Source organism: Pongo pygmaeus, chromosome 18 (assembly GCF_028885625.2).
Source record: "Pongo pygmaeus isolate AG05252 chromosome 18, NHGRI_mPonPyg2-v2.0_pri, whole genome shotgun sequence".
NCBI classification, from domain to species: domain Eukaryota; kingdom Metazoa; phylum Chordata; class Mammalia; order Primates; family Hominidae; genus Pongo; species Pongo pygmaeus.
Window position 1 is genome coordinate 34,986,900 of NC_072391.2, and position 21,913 is coordinate 35,008,812.

The following is a 21,913-nucleotide window of genomic DNA, read 5'->3' on the forward strand; positions in this document are numbered from 1 at the left end:
ATGCTGCTATAAAGACACATGCACACGTATGTGTATTGCGGCATTATTCACAATAGCAAAGACTTGGAACCAACCCAAATGTCCAACAATGATAGACTGGATTAAGAAAATGTGGCACATATACACCATGGAATACTATGCAGCCATAAAAAATGATGAGTTCACGTCCTTTGTAGGGACATGGATGAAATTGGAAATCATCATTCTCAGTAAACTATCGCAAGAACAAAAAAGCAAACACCGCATATTCTCACTCATAGGTGGGAATTGAACAATGAGAACACATGGACACAGGAAGGGGAACATCACACTTCGGGGACTGTTGTGGGGTGGGGGGCGGGGGAAGGGATAGCATTGGGAGATATACCTAATGCTAGATGACGAGTTGGTGGGTGCAGCGCACCAGCATGGCACATGTATACATATGTAACTTACCTGCACGTTGCGCACATGTACCATAGAGCCTAAAGTATAATAATAATAATAATAATAAAAAGAAAAAAATATGATTATAAAAAAAGTAAAACTATATTTTTAGATTTTACTTTACGAGATTCATCATGCCAGATTATTTAAATTATAAATTCTGTTGGTAAGAATTTTTAAAAATGGAATTTTATCTCATTTTATATAGTGATAATCAGATGATCAGCAACTATTTTTATTCTATGGTATTTATACCAGAATTGATTAGTTATTTTTTCATTCTTAGTGCAAGGAAAGAGGAGGAGCTCTCACCTATATTATGTAAGTAAGCATTTGAAAAGTTAAGAAATTAATTGTTTGAATTAAAAATCTGTCATGATTCTTTAAATATTTAACAGGGAGCCAGTGCTGTTAGCATGATCCTTTTTTGATGGAATTTCTAAATCTCTTCTATTTTCCTAAGTATCAGATTTATGCAGGAAAGTCTTTAGCTTACTGTGCCCATTTTTAAGGGTGTCTGAAATTTAAGTTACACAATTTGGTTGTGATATAAATATCTGCCTTAAATATTTAATCTTTTGTATTCAAATAAAATTAAAAATAGTTAAGTCCACTTTCTTCAACACTTTCTGCTGACTTCCTGTCATAGCAGGTGAAAGCGTAGCTTCCTCACTCCACTGTGACCTTATTTCTCTCTCTGTTTCTTCCACCTGTAACACATTTTTAATTAAATCACTCATTGATGTTTACATGATTATGGGTAAGCACATATTATTCACTGCTGAGTCATATAGTGTTCTGACTGTGCCTCCTTGTACATCCTTCATTTTTTCTCTTAAGTATTTCTGAAATCTGAACGCTTCTGTACTTCTCCCAGATAACCCCGCTTTTCCTAGCCCATGATAGCTCATAAAGCCAAATGCGACCATTACCCCCCAGCTGGCCTCTTTGCTTTCATATCCTTCATTATTTTGTGTATGGAATTAATTTTCTGACTATGTTCCTTTGCCTCTTTTTTGACAGCTATTCTTCCCCAAGTGTTGTAACATTTGTCACATGCCTATCAAAAATAATGTTTGATCTACTAAAACATATGTTGCATGTTTTTTCTTGGAGCAACTTTCCTTGGCCTTTGGTTATCCTCCTCCAGGATAGACTATGTTTCCCTCGGCTGTCCTGGGCCTGTTTGCCTGGGAGCCCTCTCTGAACTCTTCTGCGCCCACTCATGTTGGATCAGTGAGTCCTAGACTGTGCATTGCCCTCTGCCTTGTGTTACTCCCCAGTGGTGCTGGAGCGGTTTCTGAGGAAAGGCTCATGGACACACATGTATAGAGATCTAGCCTCTCTCAAAACCCCTCCTTTGTTATAGAGTATAAAATTCTAGAGTGAAAACTAAATTTCATGGCTCTGAAGACATTTCTCTATTGTGTTTTCATTATACTGTTCTTGAAACTATTGCCTTTGTGTGATGCATCACATGTAACCAATTTTTACATTTCTTGAGCTTTTTAGGATCTTCTCTATTCCTGGGATTCTGAAATTGTACAATACAGCTTTGTGGGGACCTTTTATTTTATTGCGGCCATTAAGCCTGCAGACTATCTCTTTTAGAGAATTTTCTTATTTTCTCTGTTTTATTATTATTATTTTAGTATCCTTATGATTCATATGTTGGGCATCTTAGACCAGTATTTCTGCATTGATCTTTAATTTCTTCCCCTCCTATTTTCCAGTTTGTCTTTGTTCTGCTTCTTAGAGATTCTTTAACTTTCTGTGCTAACCCTTCTATTGAATTTTTTTTATCTCCTTAAGGGTATTTTAAGATTTTTTTTAAAAAAGTTTTGCTCCAGAATTTTTACTGGTCCCAAGACTTCCTTTTTCCTGTTGTTTTGATCTCTCATTGAAGGCTTCTCTCAGATGGGTGGTGGTCTTAGGCTTTTTCTATTTGGAAGCAGGACCTTTGTTCACTAAGGGGTCTCATTGTGGGGATTTGGAGGTCAAGCCAGCTTTTCTTTTGGGGGACATCAGTGTATTATATGAGAGTATGAGGGTATTTTCTTTACAGTGGTTCAGTTTTCTTCCGAGAAGGGTCTCCTAATTTTCTGCCTGGGCAGTGCAAGCATGGCTGCTGGCTTTCTAGAAGCAGGGTTGAGAAGGAAGGTGGAGTTTCCATTTGTGTGTGCAATTTAATCCCATTTCCTAGGTTTCAGCCCTAGTAGCTCTGAGCCCAGAAACCCTCAGGTATAATATATCCAGAGAATGTGCATACAGATTCCTTATAAGATGGGAGGGGAGGTGGACTTGGGGCTCTAAGCACAGCTTTACAGTTGACCTTGCTGGCTTCTGTTGTATGTTTCACCCTACCTTCCCAGGTACCATGTGCTTCTGATTTCAGAGCCTGGATTGGGTTCTTCAAAACAAACAAGATTGCTTGTTTCTGTTCCAGTCACTCCCTGTCAGCACCAAAGCTGTGCTTCCATGTCAGTTGCCACTCCTCTATCTGCTTTTCACCTTGCAGCATTGACTCAGAATCATGTGCCATCAATCCTGTCTCCTGGTCCTGTGTATAATGTTTATTTTATGACTAATGCTAATGAGATTTCAGAAGGAAGAGAAAATAAATTTCTGGTCAATCCATCATATTTAATCCAAATTTAGAACCCTTATGTAAGTGTAAATCTAAGTTTAAATTCAACATAATTATCATATTAATTCAGACAATTTCTATTTATACCTCCAATAAGCATATTACACTTTTCCACTCAGGCCTTGTGTAAGAATTCTATTCAAACTCCATACATGCCATGTGGTCCCATTGCTGTGCAACATAGATGGAGCTGTTTTTGTTAGTGCACAAAGTGTTAGAAATTTTTAAGTTAGCTAAAAGTCATTATTTTAAAAATATCTAAAACATGTCTTGTAAAAAAAACGGGGAGAAAAACGTGGTCTTGAGAGTTCAGCATGGTAGCTCACACCTGTATCCCAGCACTTTGAGAGGCTGAGGCATGCAGATCACTTGAGGCCAGGAGTTCGAGACCAGCCTGGCCAAAATTAGCCCAGCATGGTGGCACTCGCTTGTATTTCCAGCTACACAGGAGGCCAAGGCAGGAGAATTGGTTGAACTTGGGAGGCGGAGGTTGCAGTGAGCTGAGTCAGGCCACTGCACTCCAGGGTGGGAAACAGAGAAAGACTTCCAAAAAAAAAAAACAAAAAAAAACCACAAACCGATATGTGTTCCTTATATGAAATTTTAAATAGAACAAAATGGGGACAGATATCACCTAAAGCTGTACCAACTAGTCTATGTTTTGGTGCATTTTTTTCTGTTCTTTTTATTCTCATATATGGATTTTTCCTCAGAAACAACTTTTGTTATGGCGTAGTATTATGCTATATTACCCCTAATAGTAGTGACCTTAAGGGATACCTTCTTTGACTTTGAATGAAAGTATCTCAATGAGTCCATTTTCATTTTTCATGCTATATTTGTTTTTTGAGGCAATAATAGTATGTACATTGACACACATACACTGTTAATGTAAAATATATACATTAATAGAATAGCTTAAGAGACATAAGAGTTTAGCTAGAGTTAAAACATTTCTACCTTGAAGGAGAATTTGGTCCTTCAAATAGTAATATTGTTCAAAAACATCTGGGATTTTTGTTAAGTAGTAAGTGAATTCATAGTAAAAATCATCTGAAACAAGCAAAATGGTGTTAGACTGTATGGATATTTCTGATTATTGGCTACAGGCAATTTTTAAATACTGTGTACTTTTATAAACAACCACTAGATCTTCTCCCTACCCTGTCTTTCATGTACTTGTGGGAGACCCTGATGGAAGAGTGTGATAACATGATGTAGACAAGCATATCCCAATAGAAGGAAGGAAGGCTCATCTGAGTTATTTTTTTAAAGCTACAATAATTGGTATTTTGTGGTTTTAAATAATGCTATTGATCTCTTCAACTATTTGATGACTAGGATTTGGTTACTGCCATTATTTTTAAGAAAGAGCATTTTTTTTTTCTTTTTAGACAGAGTCTTGCTCTGTCACGCAGGCTGGAATGCAGTGTCATGAGCTCAGCTCACTGCAACCTCCGCCTCCCGGGTTCTAGCAATTCTCTGCCTCAGCCTCCTGAGTAGCTGGGATTACAGGCATGCCTGCCACCACACACGGCTAATTTTTGTATTTTTAGTAGAGACGGGGTTTCACCATCTTGGCCAGGCTGGTCTTGAACTCCGGACCTCATGATCCACCCACCTCAGCCTCCCAAAGTGCTGGGATTACAGGAGTGAGCCACCGCGCCCGGCCAGGAAATGCATTTTCTTAACATAAATGAGGCAGTTTCCATAGTGGCTATTGCACTCTTGACAAGTGAACAGATACTTTTAAAGTGTTTTAGAGATAGTTTATTTTCTAGAGGGCTCAAAAGGTTCACTGTCACCTCTCTGATAGCACTGCAGATAAATTTTCACCGATTTGTAACTGTAGGAAGATTTACCTTCCAAATTGTAACTGATTTAAATAACTTGTCAAGCATTTATTGAACTCCTGAATTTCTCCCACATTCTGTGCTCAGCAGCTGCGGTTAGGAGAGGAAGGGCCCTCCCTCCCCTGGAGAGGCTTACTTTCTCACCAGGGGGATCCTCTGCAGGCAATTGCTATCATGTAACACGCAGTGAATTAGACTGACGAGTACACAAAACCGGAAGTGTTTTGTGATGTGGCTGCTGGCAGAGGGATCCCAGAAGGCAGAGGAGGTGAAGCTTGCTGGGACAAGGGGGAAAGAAATAGGTATTCCGGGCAGAGAGCAGCATGAATGAGGCAGGACAGTGCCATGATGTGTGTCAAATAACTTACAGAATAAAATCAATCAACTTTTGAAATGAATGTAAAGTATTCTCGGAAGTTCTCATTTGAGTCATGTAATAGCAGTCTTACGTAAACATGAAGTGAAAGTTAAATTCCCGTAGTTGTTTTCATCATCTGATTTCTAGATGTGAGAGAGTCTTAAAGCAGTACTTTCTCTATCTTCCCCCAAGGAAATAGGCCCAGAGAGACCTATAGCCCCTCACTTGTTTGGTCACTGAGCAGCGCTGGCACACAGGGTCTCTGACTCTAAAACGCTGGTTCCATCACACTGTCTCTTGAATGAGTACACTTAGGATTAGTAACTTAGTGAATGTAGTATGAGGTCTTTATTTACTGCAATAAAAATGGTCTTGTGCCAATATTATTTAATGTATGACATTTTGTTGTAGTTAATGAATAACAGAAATAGAAAATCTCAGCTGCCTTTTACTGCATAATAAAAAAACACGAAATGTTATTTTAAACTTTTCCCATTATTTATAAAGGGAGTTCATAATAGAGGCTTGCCAGGTTTGATGATTGGTATCATAGCAAGGGCGGCATTTTATAACCCATTCCTCAAACATCATCTGCGGAAGTTAAGCACCTCCAATGAGTTTCCCATAGAGCTGCTCACGGTACCACACTCAGGCAGGTCATGGGGCGTAAGAAATACCTTAATGCTTTATTGTTTGACATTTTGACTAAGGAAAAAAGCCCACACTTTTGTAGGTTCAGCCTGCTGTAAACATTTTTCTCTATCTTCCTTCTCCTTCAGATACCTCCATGGCATCTTGACAGAAAATACTCCTCATGTTCCACCATATTGCTAGGTAACAGCACAGTCAGCCAGCCTGATCTTAGACACACACTAGAAAGGTGAGTACAACGAGGCTGCCAAGGGCCGAGTAACAGACCCCCCTATGCTAAAAGCATCACGGCCATCCTCTGTCATTTCAGCCATTTGGTTGCCCTTTACAGCAAGCAGTTTAAGAAATTGATGTCAATGATATATGGATGTCTGGGACCTAAATGTGAATTTTCTGTTTCTCTTTTAACCTTCAATGCTGTGTGGTAGAAGGAAAAGCCAGATAGCAAATAAGCAATCCCAGAAAAAGCATAGCTATTTATTCGATGCATTCATGTTATGAGAGTGTTGAACCTAATGGGAAGGAGAAGCGCCTTTTATTGGATGTTTCTGGGAAAAATTATTAGTTCTTTATGGGCTACAGGGCTAAGACGATGGGTACTACTTTGGAAACTACTCTTGGAAGAAGGAACGGCTTGTCCTCCAGTGGTACCATAGTGTATCTGCATTTACATTTTCCCATCATGCGTGAGCACTTCATAGGCTACAATCAGACATGCCTTTTCAAAACACCCTTGAACGATGGGTTCAAGTTTATTTAAAAAGTCACAACAAAGCCCAGTTCCATTGGAGGTGTCCAGGGAATATTATTAACATCTCCTTAGATTATGAGTGTTGATTTTTGGGAAAACAGTTTGAGAACTACTGTCTTAGCCTGTTAATGTCCTTATCCCTAACTTAACTTTCCAGTCTATAAACATGACTAGCTTACAAGCTTAATTTTGTTTCTAATGTACTAGCTTTTTAAGCTAATTTGTCAGTAATTTCCATTTTAATTAAAAATGGTAAATTTATGCTCATAATAATGTCACTTTCCTCTCTCATGTATAACAATTATCGAGATCAAATTCTGTTTCAGCAGGAACTGGACTCCACCCATGTCTAAAACCCTGAGGTTTGGACTCTATGGAGTCATCACCTAATGTTTGTATTCAGCCCTAAGTAAACAGCCTCTGTTTTGGCTAGAGTCCCTAGTTTCTTCTGATTTCAAAAGATTCTGATGTTTCAGTATGCAATTCCAAACTAGTTTTTAAGCTTCACCTTCCTGAAACAAGTAGAGGTTCTGCTTTTTCTTCCAGCATAGTCTGATTCTTACAAGTTTCTTTAAAATAGGATTTTTTTTCTTTTTTAGAGATAGGGTTTCCCTGTGTTGGCCAGGCTGGTTTCAAACTCCTGGGCACAAGTAATCCACCCAACTCAGCCTCCCAAAGTGCTATGATTACAGGCAGGAGCTAGCACGCCTGGCCTAGAAGTCTGTTTTTGAAGTACAGTTAGTTTTAATTTGCTCTCCAATTTTAGAAGGGATCATTTGGTATATTTACCTTTGATGAAATGAAGGTTTACTGAGTAAATTAATACAGCAAATTGGCTTTTTGGAAAGATTTTGAAAAATGTTTTTCATAGTTAGTAGTCCATTGTTCTCAAAGGGATGAGTGAGCCATATTAGAATCACATATACATGTTTCTTCAAAATATATGTCTGCAAACACATGCATCTTCCCAGCTCCACATTCCCTCCATCTCTGGGCACTCATAAGCCTTTTAGAAAAATGTTTAAGTATGTGAGGCATCATTATATGGACAAAAGCATCCCAGATGATTCTGACCTTAACCCTAACTCAGTCATTCCCAAACTTTGCTGCACATTGGAATCACCTGGGGAAATTTGCCAACAACCCTGATGTCCAAATCATACCCAATGCAAATTAAATCAGAATGTCTCCAGCTGGCAGTAAGGCCATTTTTAAAGCTCCTTGGGTGATCCAGTGTGCAGCAAACATGGGGGCCATGGCTTCCTTTGCATGGAGGAGTGATGGTTCTCATGTATAAATTACATGTTTTCCCAGTCATTTGCTCTTCTTTCTACCCATAGAGCCTTTCATCTGTGCAAGTCATTTGTATGTATGTGTGCATATGCTTAAATTTAAACCTTACTCTAGTGTTTCATGAACACCTGCAGTTCACAAAAGCACTATGTGGGGACCTTGGGCAAATCAGTTTGAAGCCTTGGTTCTCTTATTTGTAAAATGGGTGGTTCATGGAGTGTCATGTAAGGTTCAGTGGTCTTTTCAGCATGTAACTTCAAATTCTGTGATTTTGAAATCAATTTGGAGATGAAACTGTTTGAGGCACTGTAGAAATATCCATCTTAGATACTCATAATGTTTTAAGGCCTACTTTTTACAACTCAAATTTCCCTTCTCAAATTATTCTGAACCTCACTTTAAATGCTGAGGGCAAATGGAAGCACAGAACTTATCCAAGAGAAACCCCTGTTTGCTGACACACACCATCTGAGGATGACTTAGGACCACAGTAACATACATCTGAAGAGTTGTATTTGTTCACCAATATTTTGTTTAAACGAATGTGGAGATATCTGTCATGAACATTGTATGATGCAGAGTTACACTGTGTGCTTAGTGCTGCTTATATCAGGAGAGCTAAAAGTGTCATTAATTTTTGTGTGCATTATGTTTACTAATAAATTTTCTGCTAATAATTATGCACAGGTGATTTTAAATTACTTTATTTGGTGTAAAGCACATTCATTATGTGCTTTTATGGAAATAATGACAAATGGGTGAGTAGGTGATGGTGAACTAAATCAGCTGAAATGCAGCGCTTAGCCACTTAAAAAGCAAAACATTACTGTATGGCGTAAATAGAAGCATATGTACACATAGATGTAAGTGATTTGCACAGGATGAAAGGTTCTATGGATGGGAGAGCAAATGACAGGGAAAATATGTAATTATTTATATATAATAACCATCAGCAGAAACATCTTCTAACAGCATATTGCCTAGCATTTTGGTTCTCCTATTTTCGCTATAAAGCCAGAGAGCTAAAACAAAAGAAAAGTGCTCATACAGTACTGTTTCAAACAAGACGATTTCAGGGCCACTGAGGGGGTTCCCTCCTCCCCCTTTTAAAAACATATCTTCAGGCCAAACAAATGATAAAATCAGTTCTTACAAATATATTTTTCCCTCCACAGTGTGACTTTGGCAATATATTACAACATAAAGCACAGGTGAGCTCTTTGAAAACCTGCCTTGTTACTCCAGCTCATCACTTTGTATAATATGACACACGCTGTTAGGTCATAACTGTAGACATAAGCTGTAGAGTGTTTATTTTACAGTATTAAAGTGAATCATTTGTGGGTTTTTGTAAGACTCTTTTATCTCTTAAATTATTGAGGGTCTCAAAATGTATTTGTTTATGTCTTGTTTGCAATTTATTGTAAAGAAGAAAGAAAAAGATGAACTAGCCTCATACAAATATATAGTAGGAAAAATGTGTATTTTTAAAGCTTTCAGGTAATTGTGGGTATTCTTTAGCCACACCAAAACTTCACAAGTGCTGATTTATTAAAATAATTATAATGGGATTGTACATATCGATGAATTCATTCCACTAATACTCACTAATACTCACTGATCTTTCTTGTACAATAAATGGATCTTTCCACTTACCAGCTTTTATAATATTATGCATTGGCTATTTGGAAAATATTAATTCATGTTCATCTATAGTGTCAAAAACTCACTTTCATTAGTATCACAATGATTATAAAAATGTCTTCAAATATTTACATGCTGTCAAGCTCACAGTAGTAGGTATGTGTTTTCCAAGTCCTGATTTTTAGCTTGAAAGCATTAGCTTTATTATACACAACAAATACTTGTTATTTTCCTTGAAATGACAGAGTCACTTGACTTCTTTTTGAGAATGATAGTCAGTCATACTTTCAGATAGAAATGGTGTTCTGTGAAAAATTGGCTTGTTCAGCTCACAATTAAATCACAAGTGCTTTTCTTTAACATGACCATACTTCAGCATGCAGACGTGCTTTATGTGAACCTCCTACTTAGAATACTAAAAAGAGAGTTCAGGATTTAATAACAACATTAATTTTTACTGTTTCATCAAGGACATTCTTAAGTGAAGCAGGCTACTTTAACAAAAACTGCAAGGGGCAGTGAAGAGTGGAATGAATTCTAGTATAATTTGGTACCACGGCCCTTATTCACACTGAGAAAACAGCAGTTTTACCCACTTTTGCTTTTATGCAATCATTACAAGTGTTGCACAGTGAGAAAGCAAGCAATGTCTTAATAATTATTCTTATGTTTTATTTTCAATCAGCTTCTCAGGTTGAATTAGTATCTTATAAGAACATTTAGGGCCATAGGTGGTGGTTGACACCTGTAACCCCAGCACTTTGGGAGGCCAAGGTGGGAGAATTACATGCGACCAGGAGTTTGAGACTAGTCCGAGCAATGTGGCAAGAACCCATCCATACCAAAAAAGAATTAAAAATTAGCTGAGCATGGTGGTGTGCACATTTCATCCCAGCTACTTGGGAGGCTGAGGCAGGAGGATTGCTTGAGCCCAGGGAGTCAAGCCTGCAGTGAGCCATGTTTGTACCACTGTGCTCCATCCTGGCTGAAAGAAAAAAGCCTGTCTCAAAAAAAAAAAAAAAAAGTTGTGACATTATGGGCCTCCTAGGGAATCTCAGGGGTCCACAAACCACATTTGGAGAACCACTGGTTTCCTAAATGAGCACACAATGTGTTAGTTTTTTAAAGTCCATTAAAGACTGGCCTCTTTTAAAATAAAAAGGCAACTGAGTTTGTAACTCAAACCACTTAAACAAATATGATAGATGTATACTACAGGAAGATTTGGGAAATCTGAATCTCATTCACATTTATTAAAAGTTCTAAAAACTTTATTGGCAACCACTACTGCTTCATAAAATGTTCTTGTGTTCCAGCATGAGGTTAGAGGAGTGAAAATAGATATAGTTTATTACCATTGCCTGTTAGTGGGAGTCAATATTTAAAGGCAAGTCTGGCTCATCAATGTAGAAAACACTTCACAGTTCAGGACATTATGTGCTGAAGAAAAAGAGGTCAAGAAACCCTCTGAAGGCCAGGATCCAGGAGAAAAATTTGCAAAAACTGTTTTGGTGAACAAATTTTCCCAAAGCAAACAAGGTGTGTCTCCCTCCACCCTCCATGCCCTACTCCCAGCAGTTACTTTACTAAGATGTTAACAATTCCCGAATTAATTTCATAAATGCACATTCTTATTTTATAGATATGCAAATAGATCTCTGGCTATTTTTGACGAGCCAATACATCCACTTCCAGTAAGTGTCACTTTGTTTGAGGTTCCATTTTTGTCTCATAGAGTTGTATTTAGTTCATGCTGAAGTCAAAATCACCCACCTTTAAGTCTTCCCTCTGTTGTGTCTAATCATCTTATATAAGGAGTGTTGTCAAGTGGGCATGCTGGAGTAAGAGCTGACTTGTAGCTTTGTTTAATTAGTGCACTAAGGGGAGTAAATATACCATCCAAATAACAAAATGTGTCATTTAAAAAAATAATTTTCTATAGCACCAAGCAATATAAATATTTGTAAATAGTCCTGACAAATATGCACAATCTCTGTGAATAGAACTAGAAAACAATTTAAATTTAAATCAGTTTAAATGCTATAAAAATTTAAAAACTTCCTTCTTCACATATGATAGCCACAGGGCTACCATAGGGCCTATGTTTGCAGAAAACCAAAAATATTTTAAGATCCTGCTGTTTATATTTTTAAAATTAAAAGACATTTATCCCATCAAAATTTTTGTAAGGGACACGTGGGCACAAATGTGAACACTGCCATCTTAAGAGTTCTTAAAAAGTTTTCTTGAGTGGATATTTATGTTGCCTTTTTTCTTCTTTCAGCAAGGAAAGGCTCCAGGGAAATCCTTCGAGCATGATCCCGAACGCAACTGTATTTTCAGATATTTCTGTACTCTTTTTCTAGTCATAAAACTAACAGCTCCATGTGCAATCATAGCTTTGGTAAGATATTTCCTATCTATAAAGCATCTTTAACAACTGGTCTCCTACACAGGGTATGGCCGTGTTTCTAACTAAAAGTAGATTCCTGGAATTATCATCAGATCTTTTAAGAGAAACCTGTGCAAGCAAAGTAAATACACATATTTGAGTTTAATCATCATTATGGTTTAAAATGATGCCATTGCTTTTCTTATCAGAGAATAAATGCTATTAAAGGCAGCAGGAGAGATTTCTGGTTTCTCCTTCAACAGATTCCAATGTAGATCTAAGCTGAGTCCCAGGCCATATTCCCTGGGCACTTCTGATGCATGCTGTGACTGGGAGCTGCTGCTCTGAATGCTTTGTTGTTCCTGCTGACCTCTTGTGCCTGCTCCATAAATTGCCCAGGAATCTGGTACCAGTAAGACTTGGACACAGGCTTCGCTAGATAGCCTGCTAAGCCGCAGCTGTATCCTTACCTCTACATCATTCTCACAGAATTCCTGTGGTGAGACTCATTCTGAATATGAAGTCCTTTTCAGATGGCTGGGATTGGTTTACCCCTCCCAACACTAACCTGTAGAGGAATGTCAACCATGCAGCCAGGAGAGAAAAGATACTTAGAGCAGTAAGTACCCTCTCCTTTAGCATCCGGCTAGAGCTTAGAAGAGAAGGCTTTTGCTGGGCACCTGCATAGAAACCCCTCCATGGGCACTGGATCAGACGCAGGCCTCTTCATCGAGCTGCAGGCCATTTGGAATGCTCAGCACCTGCTGGCAGGAAGCAGGAGTGGAACTTCCAGCTGGAGAGAGAGAGAGAGAGCTGATGCTGGAGGGAAAGCTGGATTGGAAGAAGGGCGTGTTCACTGTAGACAGGCTAAATTTGATGTTACTGTAAGATAGCAGACTGGCTGTGTGCAGTCAACATTTGGATCATTGGGACTGAAGCATGAATCTGAACTGGAAATAAGGAATGAAGAGTAAGAGCACCTGCTCAAGGCTGGGCACAGTGGCTCACACCTGTAATCCCAGCACTCTGGGAGGCTGAGGCAGGCGGATCACCTGAGGTCAGGAGTTCGAGAGCAGCCTGACCAACATGGTGAAACCCTGTCTACTAAAAAATACAAAAAATTAGCTGGGTGTGGTGGTGGGCACCTGTAATCCCAGCTATTCAGGAGGCTGAGGCAGGAGAATCGCTTGAACCTGGGAGACGGAGGTTGCAGTAAGCCGAGATCGTGCCCCTGCTGTCCAGGCTGGGAAACGAGAGTGAAACTCTGTCTCAAAGAAAAGAAAGTAGCTGCTCAAATGCAGAGAAAGTGTTTAGAATGAAAGTGGAGAAGCCGGGCATGGTGGGACACACCTATAGTCCCATCTATGCCGAGGCAGGAGAATCACTTGAGATCAGGAGTTTCTGTCCAGCCTGGGCAGCATAGCAAGTCCCCATCTCTAAAAAGGAAAAGAAAAGGAGGACAGAAGATAGCTGTGTAAGGACAACCAGCATGTAAGGGACAAGCCTCCAGTAAAGTGGCTAGAGTGGGAGGAGGAAGAGCACAAGAGGATAATAAAAGAAGAACAAACGGTTCAAGATAGGAAAGGCTGTGGTCACAGTGCTAAATGTTGCAAGAAGTTGTCCGTTCCATAAACACCCCCTGGATGCCGACCCTTTCCCCACTCTTCTAAGTGCTGGGGTAGAGAAAAGGACAGGTTGAACACAGTCCTTGTCTTTATGAGCTTATGTTGTAATGAGGAAAGCATTTTTTTTAGGTTATGGAAAATAGCAAAATGATAAAGCAGGATAAAGACAGAGTGACGAGAGGGGCTCACTATTTCAGATAGGATGATCAGGAAGAGCCTCTCTAGAGAGGTCACATTTGAACAGTGACCTGACTATAAAGTGAGGACGATAAGGAGTGCTGGCATGACAGGCAGTGGGATGAGTGCAAAGACTGAGACAGGAACACGTTTCATGTGTGTTCAAGGAACAAACAACAGGACCCCGCATGGTGAGAGGAATGAAGGAAAGAACAGAAGAGATGAGGCCGCACAGGCAGTGCCACAGCTCACAGAGCCCTTTGGCTTGCAGGCCATGGGAAGGAGTTCAACCAGTTTGATGGGGGCACTCATGGTAGATCTTGAGCAGGGGAGTGCAGTGTTCTTAATTGAAGAGGTTATGGCGACTGCTTTGGGGAGAGTAGACCACAGCTGGGAGGAAGGTTGGGGCAGAGAAGAGGACCAAGAAGCAACTAGGGTGATATAGGTGAGCCGTGACCCATGGTGGCTCAGAATCTGAAGCAGGCAGGCTACCAGTGAAGGTAGGCCTAGAGGGATTGCACACAGCTTGGAACAGGGTAACTCACATGTAAGTATTAGTCCCCAGGGGCTAGGCCAATGGCAATTCCCTGGACAAGATTAGGGCCAGCTTAGGGAGTGGAGCCTTAGGGTGAAGGGCTCTGGTTTGTAGGTGTCAAGACTCAGAGGACCTCAGCAAGAGGAGTCTCAGGCAAGTGATGGGGGTGGGTGAGGTGGGTTAATGAGAGATGGGAGGTGAGGAGCTGGCAACAGGGCCTGATGCTGTAAGCAAATGAGAGGATGCCCCTGGGGAGCTATGGGGAGCAGGATGGGAATAGGAAACACATTTGTATTGGGGGAAATCTCTGGCAGAGAGGGAGAAAGTCTTCAAGAAGAGGTGATTTGGGGAACAGTATTCTACAAATGTGGGATGGGATCCACTGTGCTGATAGAAGAGTTGGTGTTAAAAAAGGAACTTTCTCACTGACCCAGGAGGGCAAGTGGTATCAGTGAGTGTCAGCAGGTCCAGCTTACCAGTAAAGGTGACAGGAAGGTGAGGCCTCACCAATGCTGTTTAAGTGCTCTCTAATGAGTCCTGTGGAGTTGAACCCTGGGAGGGAGGGTCATTCCTAGGATACCCGATAGTGCGGAGTTAGGGGGAAAGGGAGCAGAATCTCTCATAAGAACATATCATGTTCAAGAGCCATTTGATTTTGAAAACACAGTTGAGTTTGGAGAACATTGCCAGATCTGAGCCTCCAATCTATAACCTTCAGACAATAAATGAACGCTCTTAAAATGAACTGTTCTCCTTTGGTCTTGATGCAAAGACGTCAAGTAGCATAGAGGCATACTCTTCTGCAGAGCACCATCTGGGGTAGCAATGCCTCACAGCTCACCTCTGTAACCTTCACTCAGCTGGTCCCTCGCCCAGTTCTTTATAGGATAGAGATTGGAAAGATAGAAAATACTTTCTGAGATTGTCTCACAAACTGCTTGGCAGGTTGAGAGGAACCCCAGGGATACAGAGGCCGACAGCTGTCTCTACCTAAAAACCAACAGAATTGACTGAATGCAGATACTGTAGGACAAGAAGTGAGTTTTCATGAAGTGACTGTGGAGACATGGAAAATAGGGGCTGTGAGCAGGACCCTCCTTTCACACACATGCGTTCCTTATCAAGGCACTGAATATGGAGATTATTTCTGAGCCACAGAGACCTGCACTTGTCATGCTGTCTTCACGGCAGGCATTGGGAAGTGCTCATGACCTGCAGTTCCTCAGCTGGTGTCCCAAGAGTGGGTTAGTTAACCGGAATATTCTTTAGAATAGAAATGAAATATTTAATCTGAAAAAAAAAAGAAAAGGAGAAGACAGCAGTGTTCTCAGTATCACTTGGGCATTACATTTTCAAGCATGGCACACCTGTAAAATTCCTACCTGCCAGCCAGGTGTGAAGCCACACACGGACGGCACTGGAGTGTTTCCTGAACAACCTTAATCTGCACTGGGCTTGAGTTTGTGCTGCCTTTCATGAGTGTGAAGGTGTTAATGGTGCCTCTCTTCATGCCCACAGGGATGTCCAGTCATCCCTGTGACTGAAATTGGGCTGGAAATGTCTATGGGCAGAGTAGGCTGCAGAGGTTTCTCACTATGACTGTGATTTGGCCTCTTACTTTGTCTGAGCAAAGTCTCTGCAGAACATAAGAATAAAAGGCATGCATTTTCTGGTCAAAACCAGAAGAAATCTTTCATTCTTAAATGTTCGTATCACCACACTTAATCTGAACCGAAATCAAAGAGCAGCGCTCTATTTTGCAGGTGTACATCGAACGACTTTTAACTAATGCTAACATCGATCTTTGTCCTACTAATTGGAAAAAGATTGTCCTCGGAGCCATGCTTCTTGCCTCCAAGGTTGGGAGAAATCGTGGTCTGTGGAGTGTGGATGACAGCCAGAGTCCCGAGGACATTGCAGTTGAGAACATGTGAGTTTGTAAGGTTTTGGCGAACAGTGTAACCAATTTCCATACCTCATTTGCTCTCCAAGTTAACATTGCAAAAAATATCTTTATAGGTTTCCTTGTGCAGATAAAGGAAATAGGCATAAGACAACAGACTTCTTTCTATCTAGCTTTAGTGTAACAGTTTATATTTTCCGGCATTCATGGGTAGGTCTTGATGTGTTATTGTTGTAATAACCTCCTGGATAAACTGAAAAGTATTTTTCTGATTGTTTTTTGGCATACCTCTTACAAGTGTACTATGAGAATGACACAGTACAGTAAATATCTTTATAGGTTTTTAGAAGCTATCTGCCAGCTTCAGTCCCTTTTTAAGGGGCAAACATCTGGCCTTTGAAATAATTGGCCACTGTTAAGGTCTTAAGGACTCTGGACTGTGGAGAAGTTTTAGCTTCAACCTAAGTCCCCCATTGTGTAGTTGCTTTTGCTGGTCCTTTCCTCCCCCTTTTATCTGAAGATCTTTTTTTATAGGAACCTTGAGATATGAAGTTAAATAGCCATAGATTTCTGTGCCCTGGCCCCTCCCCACTGAGAGTGTTGCATGTGTTTGGAAATCAGCCTGATGAGTTAGAAGCTCCAACGTTCACCTCCCGTGGTGTGAAAAGCATTTCTGGGGCATCTCCCCGTGCCCACCACACTCACAAGGCTCCATGGGTACATCCACGGCAGCACTCAGGTGTCTGGAGTTGCCCATGACAGTGCGAGGAGCCTTGCAGAGGCATGGGGTTCCTCCCAGATGCACCAACACGACACAGCTTCACCAGGACTCCTTTCCAATCCGGCCTCATGACTGCGTGAAGGGACGGGCCCTGGAGCTGGCAGGCAGGGTGAGCAGGGAGGTGTTTCCAGCAGAGCCTTCCTGGGTGCCCGCTGGACAGTGAGGACAGCTGTGCAGGCTGCATCTGTGCAAGACAAGGGAGCAGCTCTTGTTCACATTGAGCAGCAGCAGCCCATCAAGATCATTCCAGGCAGTGGCACAAGTTAGTTTTGTGACCTTTGTCCATGACTCCGGATAATACTGTCATTCTGAATCACCTCAGTGTATGTCTGCAATTGAAGATATAGTGTCTATTGTAGATATACCTCAGTGTATATCTACATTTAAAAATGACCCCTTTGTGGCTGAGCTCAGCGACTCATACCTGTTATCCCAGCTCTTCAGGAGGCTGAGGTGAGTGGATCGCTTGAGCTCAGGAGTTGAAGACCTGCTGAGTAACACAGTGAACCCCGTCTGTACAAATTTTTTTAAAAAAATTATCCAGGCATGGCGGCAGGCAGCTGTAGTAATCCCAGCTACCTGGGAGTCTGAGGTGGGAGAATTGCCTGAGCCTGGGAAGTTGAGGGTGTAGTGAACTGTGATCACATCACTGCACACCAGCCCTGGGTGATGGAGCCAGACCCCGTCTCAAAAACAAAAACAAAAATCTATTTTTGCCACCACTTTGCTAATAGTGTAAACCAAGTGATCGTGGTGGTATTTCTGGTAGCGATTTTAGCAAAGAGTGTGACCGCAAATGAATTTGAAACTAACAGAAGTACTTCGGATGTTGCAAACACTAAAGTGGCCTTGCTCATAGTCATCCATTTGAAAACTGGTCCCTTGAAGGAAGCACAGTTTGTGACTGCCTGAGTTCTCCTTGCCTGCTGCCTAGCCAGAGCTGACTTATTAAGACAGGGGAATTGCAATAGAGAAAGAGTTTAGTTCATGCAGAGGCAGCTGTACGGGAGACCACTTTTACTATTACTCAAATTAGCCTCTCCAAAAACTCTGGGATTGTTTTTTAAAGAATAATTTGGTGGGTAGGCTGTCAGAAAGTGGGGAGTGCTGATTGGTCGCATCAGAGATGGAATCAGAGAGCGTTGAAGCTGTCCTCCTGCACTGAGTTGGCTCCTGGGTGGGGGCCACAAAACCAGATGAGCCAAGTTTGTTGATTGGAGTGGTGCCACCTGATCCCAGTACAGGGCCTGCAAAGTATCTCAAGCACTGATCTTAGGTTTTACAATGGTGATATTATTCCCAGGAGCAATATGGGGAGGTTCAGACTCTTGCAGCCTTCAGCCGCATGACTCCTAAAACATAATTTCTAATCTTGTGGCTAATTTGTTAGTCCTGGAAAGGCAGTCCAGTCCCCAGGCAGGAAGCAGGTTTGTTTTGGGAAAAGGCTGCTACCGTCTTTGTTTCAAAGTTAAACTATAAACTAAGTTCATCCCAAAGTTAGTTTGGCTTCTGCCTAGGAATCAACAAGGACAGCTTGGAGGTTAGAAGTTAATTCAATAATTCAAGTTATACATATATATAATTCAAATATATATATATTTAAATTTCTATAGACTTATTGAGATGTGAAGAGAAAATTAATTTTGGAAGTAGGTTCAGATGGGTTTTAAATTCAGCAAATTAGATCACCACATCTTGGCTCGTGGTCTAACTGTCCCCCTTACAGGAGAACATCAAGCATTTGTTGACTTAGCCAGTGGGTAAAATATTAAAAACTTTCAATAAAATATTAAAAACTTTCAAACCAAGAAACCAAATGTATTGTTCAGATACTGCTCATTTTTAAGCAATTAACTCATTACAGGGGTTACTCTGAAAACAGCCAGATTTACTCTAACTGTGTACCTATTAATTTAGCCTTGGTGAGGGCGGCTGGATGACCACGTGGCAGAGGACAGCTCCCAGCCCTTTCCTCTCCCACTGTATTCAACTCCCCCAAATCCCATTCTGGCCAGGGGTGACAGATGCTGAGCACTTCAGGGTTGCATTCCCAACTCAGGAGCAACACTGCACGTATAAGGCCAGGGCCCTACTAGAAATCACATCATAAAATGGGTTTAGTCTAGCCAAAATGTCTCTCCTTGATTTTTCTGCCTTTCAAAATTTAAAGCATATCCTTGCCCTGTCATAGTGGCAGTTTCAACTCTTCATAATACTAAGGTGAGCAGAAACTTGCTTTATGCCCCCTTGACATAGCCTTGTGGGCTGGAACAGAGGGAAGGAGATTCTTTTTGCCATGGAATGCAGCTTGGTTATGTATTTATTTGGGATGAATCCTTCTTGTAGCCTTAGAGTTTTTCCTCCTCTGAGATAATAGGGTGGCTCTCCATGGGTCCATTTGTTGCCATGGTGATGTGCCCAGTCTTCCTGTTGGTGCTTCTCTACTTCAGTAAGCCCCTTCCTGTTATTGTCCTGGTAAAAATGCCTGGAGGTCCTTCAGAGCTAATAAATGGCACCCATCATTCCTGTCATGTGATTGCTATTGTGGGGCTCGTGAGTGAGCATGGAGTTTGAGCTGTGCAGCTGCCCTAAGGGAACTCTCAAGAATGAGCCCCGAGTCTGCAGCAGGAGTGCAGAAGAGGCTTCCACGTTTCCCTCATCCCAAACTTGGGGTGCTGGGATACAGAAGGGACCCCAAGCAGCTGTGTCTTGTTTGGACATTAGTGTAGGAACCTGACCAGGCAGCCTTTATTTGTTTCAAAACAGAACTTAGAGCATCCTAGTAGCTCAGAATGGTATTTTTTTAAGTTAACCCACTTGACTAGAATTGTCCTATGTTGGTTTTATTGTGTTTCTCCTCCCCTAGGAGCAAGATGGAGAAGTGTTTCTTGGAGCTACTTGAGTTTAATATTCATGTATCTGCCAGTGTCTATACAAAATATTACTTTGATCTGTGTGCCTTGGCAAATGACCATGACCTGTATTTTCTATTTGGTTTTCTTCACAAAGATAAAGCACAGAAACTGGAGGTAAGGATGTGAAGTCACTTAGTGGAATTTTCCATTGGCCACAAAAGCCAACATCTGTTACAAAATCATATTAAGTAGTGATTAGGAAAATGAAAGCCTTAAAATTAACAGACCAAAGAGCTTATTTCTTTGGCATCATATTTCTTATCTGTTATGGTTTATAGAAGGATCCATATTCTTTATTAATTAATTAATTAATTTTTTGTTTTTTGAGACAGAGTTTCGCTCTTGTTGCCCAGGCTGGAGTGCAATGGCACGATCTTGGCTCATGGCAACCCCCACCTCCTGGGTTCAAGCAATTCTCCTTCCTCAGCCTCCTGAGTAGCTGGGATTACAGGCATGTGCCACCACACCCAGCTAATTTTGTATTTTTAGTAGAGATGGGGTTTCTCCCTGTTGGTCAGGCTGGTCTTGAACTCCCGACCTCAGGAGATCCACCCTCCTCAGCCTCCCAAAGTACCAGGATTACAGGTGTGAGCCACCACGCCCAGCCACTGATCCTCCATATACATTTTTTTTTTTCTGAGATGGAGTTTCACTCTTGTTGCCCAGGCTGGAGGGCAATGGCACGATCTTGGTCCACTGCAACCTCCACCTCCCGGGTTCAAGCAATTCTTCTGCCTCAACCTCCCAAGTAGCTGGGTTTACAGGCATGCGCCACCATGCCCGGCTAATTTTGTATTTTTAGTAGAGACGGGGTTTCGCCATGTTGGTCAGGCTGGTCTCGAACTGCTGACCTCAGGTGATCTGCCCACCTTGGCCTCTCAAAGTGCTGGATTTACAGGCGTGAGCCACCACGCCAGCCAATGATCCATATTCTTAAAAAATTATTGATATTCTTTCTGCTATGACCATAATTCAGAATATTTTTAATTAAATTTAATGTGATTTTAATGGGTTTTGTTTTTAACCTCTATCCATTCAGACAACAATACATGAATAAATGCAATTGTATTCCTAATTATATCTGTATACACAATGCACTTTACCACTCTTGACTGTCTTTTACTTACACAGTTTGGAAACTTACATCATTGTCTACTGTATATAATACAGTGCAGTCCCGTGAGTTTATTAGACAAAGCAGTAGTGGCTGAGAGACCTGTACTTAGACTGTACAAGGTGCCAGTGTTTCAAGTACTGTCTGTAGGAAGGTCATGGGTTTTTAATGAAAGTGGTAACTTTCATGGGGCAACGTAAGATTTATGGCTTATGACCCTTGGTGAGTATACAGGAAAATTACAACTGAACTAGACACATATAAAATTGGCACTTTCTCTGGTATCTTGGTGGTACTTTGGAATAATACATTTTTCTACCACAATGTGCAAGTAAAGTAGCACCTTATGGTGTTTCAGTCATTAGACTTCTTGGATGTTCCAAAATAGCCCAGCACACACCTGTCTCATTAAAATTTGCTTTGAGTATATAGTAACTAATAAAGATTGGGTAGAATTTGAATCGCTGAGTAAATTGATTTTTTGGCACCAGTGCATGTTTATTATGTTGAAGGAACAGGGGCACAGGTAGCAGATGATATTGTTGTTAGGATCTTGTCACAATACTCTTGAAATATTTGGGAGTCCTATTTTATTTTTTATGTAACTGTATCATTAAGCGACAAGCCCAATTTTAAAATAACTTAATAAAGTAAGTTCCTCTTGGCTCTGGCAATCTATTCATAGCCCTTAAAGGAGATTACCTTAGTGAATGGGCAGGGAGTAGCATCCTCAGAACCTGACCCTGTAAACTTCAGCCAAAGCAGCTGCAAAGGAACCATCTAAAGGAATCTGTATGTGTGGCTTCTCATCAGCGGTGCCTTTTAAAAAATGCTGGAGCCCGGCCGGG

General features: G+C 41.0%; 1 protein-coding gene and 1 pseudogene across 3 annotated transcripts in view; both read left to right on the forward strand.

Annotated features, from left to right (window-relative positions):
• The window catches only part of LOC129015131 (vacuolar protein sorting-associated protein 35-like), a 98,795-nt pseudogene that overhangs the window by 47,771 nt on the left and 29,111 nt on the right, over positions 1-21,913 (forward strand).
• Positions 1-21,913, forward strand: part of LOC129015230 (cyclin-Y-like protein 1B) — a 33,138-nt gene that overhangs the window by 7,216 nt on the left and 4,009 nt on the right. The window contains exons 3-9 of one of the 3 annotated variants that reach the window (XM_054452850.1): positions 713-747; positions 6,064-6,164; positions 9,155-9,190; positions 11,266-11,317; positions 11,908-12,027; positions 16,116-16,282; positions 19,903-20,065. In XM_054452850.1, the coding sequence (XP_054308825.1) occupies positions 713-747; positions 6,064-6,164; positions 9,155-9,190; positions 11,266-11,317; positions 11,908-12,027; positions 16,116-16,282; positions 19,903-20,065 (674 nt within the window). The remainder of the gene's footprint in view (positions 1-712; positions 748-6,063; positions 6,165-9,154; positions 9,191-11,265; positions 11,318-11,907; positions 12,028-16,115; positions 16,283-19,902; positions 20,066-21,913) is intronic. The other 2 variants (XM_054452851.2, XM_054452852.2) reach the window with 2 other exon arrangements.